Source organism: Schistocerca americana, chromosome 7, assembly GCF_021461395.2.
Source record: "Schistocerca americana isolate TAMUIC-IGC-003095 chromosome 7, iqSchAmer2.1, whole genome shotgun sequence".
Classification (NCBI taxonomy): Eukaryota; Metazoa; Arthropoda; class Insecta; order Orthoptera; family Acrididae; genus Schistocerca; species Schistocerca americana.
Window position 1 is genome coordinate 310,392,195 of NC_060125.1, and position 6,000 is coordinate 310,398,194.

Genomic DNA, 6,000 nt, shown 5'->3' on the forward strand with positions numbered 1-6,000 from the left:
CAATGCAGTTATTACGATGTGGATGAGGTGACCCTCCCCAACATATTGTTTCAGCAGTATCAACTATGTTGGGGGCAGGTAATCTGATGTGTATCTCGCACCACAACATCGTTAACGAAACTAAGTACTGCACAGCCTGCTGAATGGCATAGAATTTCTGTGAACTATGTATACTAGCTGTAGTTATGCATTCCACGATGATTTGCAGCTATACGGTATGCTATATGAGCAAATGAAAACAGTTTCTACATTAATCACTTGTTTATTTTGCCTTTGCGTTTCGGTGGTTCACACCATCATCTTCAGATGGAGCATAGTTAATTGCATGGCTGGTGTTGGTGAAGAGCACAGACGTCTTTCCACAGTAGCAGACCAAGCACAGTGTAGGTTATTTTGCGTCTTTTGCTAAATAAACAAATTTTATTATTAGCAAAAGACGCAAAATAGCGTGCACTGTCCTTGGTCTTCTAATGTGAAATGATTCTGTACTCTTTACCAACAGCAACCACGTAAATAAACAATTTTCCACCTGAAGACAGTGGTGTGAACCTTCGAAACGCATAGTAGTAAAATAAACGAGTGGCTGATACAGAAACTGTTTCATTGTATTTATCAACAGTCGTAGTCGTCATAATGCCGCCCCTTATGGACGGAATAATCATGCTATATGAGGTCTGATGCAGTAATTAGCATATTCTGTCAGGTAAGTTCGTATTTTGATAACCATCTGGAAATAAGACATACGTTACGGAAACAGGGAGAGAAAGCTATAGCAGGCCAAACAGGTAGGTTTGCTATTGTCAATTTAAAATAAAACTTTTCTAAGCTAACACTGGGACTTACTATACGAATGTCATCTTTTTTGTGGAGTACAGCGGCCAAATTCTCTTGTTGCTCTGCCATGGTCTTTATCGTCGCTATGAACAGGGATCTGTCATCAAAGTATCTCGCAAAACTGAGGGAACTCTGACTGTAGTAGAAGCAGACACACTTGGAAGTAAATTACTGAGCCATTATGTAAGAACGCCCGCTTAGTTGTCACATTACACGCCGCAACTCAGGACTGTAATCCAGTTGTTTGTAACTGTAACGTATTTTTACCTCGCCGAGCGATTTAGAGGTGTCGTGTTATATAAGGGAATAAATTGCATCTCAAAGACGGTTGCGAAAAGGAAAAAAAGAAGCAAATGAAGCACTGTGTTTTCGGACAATATAGTTTAAATACGCAACGTTTATTAGCCTACTCAACGACGCCCGAACAAATAGACTGGTGCAGCATGGGCAGGTCCAATTTTTTTTGGAAGACGGAGCTTAAAAATTTCGGTACATACAGCAAAAATTTAGGAAGCTATTTTAATTTTTTTTTAAATTGGCATCTCTATCTCAGCTCAACCAGAGCTGTAACGAAGTAGTGGCGAGACAGGACCCCGCCAAGGCTGCAGGCACAGAAGGGGCGCAAAAACTGACTGAAAAACAGAAAGAAAAAAGGTTCAGCTCGTTCTAATAAGGAGCAGTACAAAGTCCTGTAACGGGTGTCGCACGAAATTTGTGTCTTTGACACAGACAAACTTTTCATATTTTCTAACTTTGTAGATACTGTAATAGGTAAGAAATTATATACAGGCAGCAAATCTTCCTGATGATGCGTTTTTTAAAAAATGGATGAGGCATTTTTTTGTATTACTGCGAAGTTCCACATCGTAACGTTTATCATAAAAATGACCTATGGAACAAGTCAGTAACTGTCTTTAGACATTAGATTGCAAGTCGTTCATGTGAGTGTGAAAGACAAACCAGCTTAAGCAGTAATCTACTGGCATTAGTTTCAGGTCATAATGTGAAAACCAGCAGTCTCTGTAACTTGGTGATTTTGTTATCTTTATCAACATTTTAATGCCGAAAATACTTCTATTTCCATCTTTGAGCAGGACATGTATCTGTTTTCATGTTGCTGAGCGTATATATTTGTCTGGAAAAAGTAAGAGAGGTTGATTTTTCAGTACGGCAAATGTCTAGTGACGGGCCTGAACGCGTCTCGATGGAGACGGAATGACAACATTGACCCACATTGGCAAGGTACGAGGAACGGCAGCTCCTGTCCATTTACACGTGATTGTTTTCAGTAGGTGGAGGATCGGTTGACCTACACTCTCAGAGTAGTTGTCCATCTCAGAGAGATGCCTTTTCAAATTCTTTCTTTCATTTTTAGAGACTGAAAACTCAAAACCAGGATCAGAAGGAAAAACTTCAGGTTGAAGGATTTTCTGTGCTTTTTTACACGATAAGCCGTTCGGCATCACGTAACAGCAGGTAAGAAATAATTTTCTGGTTTTTAACAGCAGTAAGACTCATGGTTAATATATGTGTTTGATTTCCCTTTCACAAAAACACTAAATTAGGCACACCCTAATTGAAAATATTAAATAAATTTTCCTATGTGCTTACAATAATATCATATGCTTTCCAAGGAAGGTGTGGTGATTATTGCCTTCTTCAGAAATTCTTGCTTACCTAAATTAGGCATACCTTAACTGAAAATATTAAATAAATTTTCCTATGTACTTACAATAATTTCATATGCTTTCCAAGGAAGGTCTAGTGATTATTGCCTTCTTCAGAAATTCTTGCTTACCTGTCAGCAATTTACAAAATTTGGCCACTAATGTTTTAGACTAACACAAAACAATGTCAAAATATAAAACAATAATCCAGTAGGACAGATTTAACTTTATTCATAGTAGACAGTGTTTCTTCTGTGCCTGTATTACTTGCGTAAAATGAAGAATAACTGCCTTCAGTCAAAATCGTGATTTTATTTCAATGCACGGTACATTTCGAGCCTTGGGGCTTCATCATCAGATGCTTTGACAGTCTACATAATTTTTTTTATCTTTTTTTGAGATTTAGATGAATTCTGGTCCTGGTATGAATACAATGCTATGTTAGAAAGTGGCACATTGTGAATACAAGTTTAAAAAACTAAGACAAACCGAAAAATAACTTAGTGTTTCCAGTAGTGGATAGAGTGTCATTCCATCCAAGTGATATCACAAGGAAAGGAGTTTTATTTATGGGGGCATTTGAAAGCTCTCGTCTACGCAACCCCGGTAGCAAATGTAGAGACTCTTCGTGCTCGAATTGTGGATGGCTGCGATACAATACGCCATTCTCCAGGGCTGCAACAGCGCATCAGGGATTCCATGCGACGGAGGATGGATGCATGTATCCTCGCTAGCGGAGGACATTTTGAACATTTCCTGTAACAAAGTGTTTGAAGTCACGCTGGTACGTTCTGTTGCTGTGTGTTTCCATTCCATGATTAATGTGATTTGAAGAGAAGTAATAAAATGGGTTCTAACATGGAAAGTAAGCGCTTCCGGACACATGTCCACATAACATATTTTCTTTCTTTGTGTGTGAGGAATGTTTCCTGAAAGTTTGGCCGTACCTTTTTGTAACACCCTGTAGACAGTATACCTACATATTTCTAAACCAAGACGACTCGTAAGTTAAGGTTGTTACCAAAAGTCTCGGAAAGTTTTTAACCGATTTACTTCAGATTTTTACACATTACACCAATAAATGCTCAGATGTTCACGCAGACGTCCGCTACACGTTTCTAATACGTATGGTATGTGTGTGTGTGTTACTGTAAAAGTAAGATAAATGGTAAATCCTAGAGTTAACAGATGAAACCTAAGATTTACAATCGCGATGTGGTAAAAGTCCGAAATTTGTCGTTATATGCATAGATTTCGAACGTTTATCAAGAAACATTGGTAAATCTTAGGATTTACCAATGCAAATTGGTAAAAGCTGGATCGAGGATCCCGCCTCCGTCGTGCAGGTTCAGACAGTTTTCATTGTTACCAATTTTGTGTTCAGATAGGTTTCTTTGTTGGCAATTATGAGTTCTCAGTCTGCTCACCGCTGCGTTGTATCAGTCAGTGTCGAGCTCGTGCGTACTGTCATCTTTGCGACTCGTTTAAGTGTTGTTTCTTCTGCAGCTTTGCATCAGAATGAGTGATGTTGTGCGTAACATATTTTACGAACTTTTGATTGAATCAGTGAATAAGAAGAAGGACAACAATTTTTATGTCACTGCTGAGCAATATAATAGTCTGTTAAGTGAAGCGAAAACTGCAAAAATCGTTTCCAATAAAAAATCTGTTCACTACAGACGTTTGAAGCGATATGATGTTCTCAACATCGGAGGTGAAGAGAAACTGATAGCACCGGTGTCTGCTGGAAAAGAAGAAATTCGTTATTACGTTCGTTTGTATGAACTGCGTAACATACTACATGAGACCCACATTGCTGTAGACTATGGCAGCCGAACACGAATGATTGTGGAACTGAATGGTAAGTTCAACATTGAGAGTACTGAATCAATCGTTACTTATTTGAGGTTATGTGAACCATGTTGTGAAGTATGGATGTGAGACCTGGACCATTAGAAAGGCTGAACGGCGAAGAATTGACTCCTTCGAATTGTGGTGTTGGAGGAAACTTCTTAGAGTTCCATGGACTGCAAAGAGAACCAACAGATCAATATTGGATCAAATAAAACCAGATTTCTCCCTGGAAGGTCTAATATTAAAACAAAAGCTGACCTACTTTGGACACACATTGCGAAGGCATGCCTCGCTGGAAAAAACATTAATGCTGGGGAAGATTGAAGGAACTAGAAGAAGAGGACGTCAGAGGATGAGATGGATCGATGGCATCACAGAAGCAATGTGTTCCAACCTGGAAGGTCTACGGGAGAAAGTGCAAGATAGGAAAAAGTGGCGTGATTTGGTTCATGGGGTCACGAAGAGTCGGAACCGACTAAACGAATAGAGAGAGAGAGAGAACCATGTCACGAAAAGCAAAATAAGCATTGAAAAGGGGTGTTGCAGTGAAACCTATCATACACAGTGAAATGAATTCACCATGCCAATTTGACTTCTTTCTACTCACTTATAATTTCAGACAAAATTTGTATACCCAACATTGTGCTGTTTTGTTTTATTCCTCGCAGTCGATTTTGACAGAAAACAGGAAAATTGTATTTATGCCTTATTGGCTGATTAGAATACAGTACTGCTATGGAATCTGAATTAATCGAAAATTTGTAATTCTACTCATTTGCAGATTAAAAGCATGAAAAATATTGTTACTGAAGCTACTATCCTCACAGATCTAGCACATGGAGAGATCCCTTTCATATCCCATATCCATTAATTTTAAGCGACTTCAGTTCCCAATCAGGAATTCCTTTGAAACACCAACAGGGCTCAAAGTCAGAGCAAAGGGGGAAGAACGTGGAGAGGAGGAAGAAGAAGGTGGACAGAGAGAGGGGGGAAGAGAATAACGGGGAGAGATCCCTTTCATATCCCATATCCATTAATTTTAAGCGACTTCAGTTCCCAATCAGGAATTCCTTTGAAACACCAACAGGGCTCAAAGTCAGAGCAAAGGGGGAAGAACGTGGAGAGGAGGAAGAAGAAGGTGGACAGAGAGAGGGGGGAAGAGAATAACGGGGAGAGGCAGGAGGTGGTGATGCACAGAGAAAGGGGAAAGAGCAGGAGATGGAGAAAGAGAGAGGAGAGGAGAAGATGAACTGAGAGACAGGGGAGACAGAGATGAGGACATACATCCAATTCCCATACATACTTATCAGTTTTGAAGCATTGTCGGATTCGCTATAGTTGGAGCCACAAACAATGGCGGCTGATTTTAGCCTTGTTCTGCACCAACAACCAATGAGCGTTCACTGGTGCTCTCAGAGCTCTGCTGTAAATGTCGTAGACAATGCGAGCATTAAATATAATATTAGCGAGTTATGTAGCAAATTTTTATTTCGTTTGTTGCGAGCTATCATGGCTGATGGTAGTGGTAAGCGACAAATCATACAGAAGCACATGAGACACGTAATTTTCAGGATATACCCTTTCATTAAGCGCAAACTACGAGTATGCTCGTACTGCAACTGTGGAACTGGCAACAATACTACAG

The 6,000-nt window shown here is 39.6% G+C and overlaps 1 protein-coding gene across 1 annotated transcript in view; it reads right to left on the reverse strand.

The window, feature by feature from the left end:
- Positions 1-1,016, reverse strand: part of LOC124622897 (sorbitol dehydrogenase-like) — a 102,471-nt gene extending 101,455 nt beyond the window's left edge. Inside the window, exon 1 of the mRNA XM_047148687.1 lies at positions 844-1,016. Coding sequence (XP_047004643.1) covers positions 844-903 — 60 coding nt within the window. The 5' untranslated portion in view covers positions 904-1,016. The remainder of the gene's footprint in view (positions 1-843) is intronic.
- Between the last annotated feature and the right edge of the window lie 4,984 nt (positions 1,017-6,000).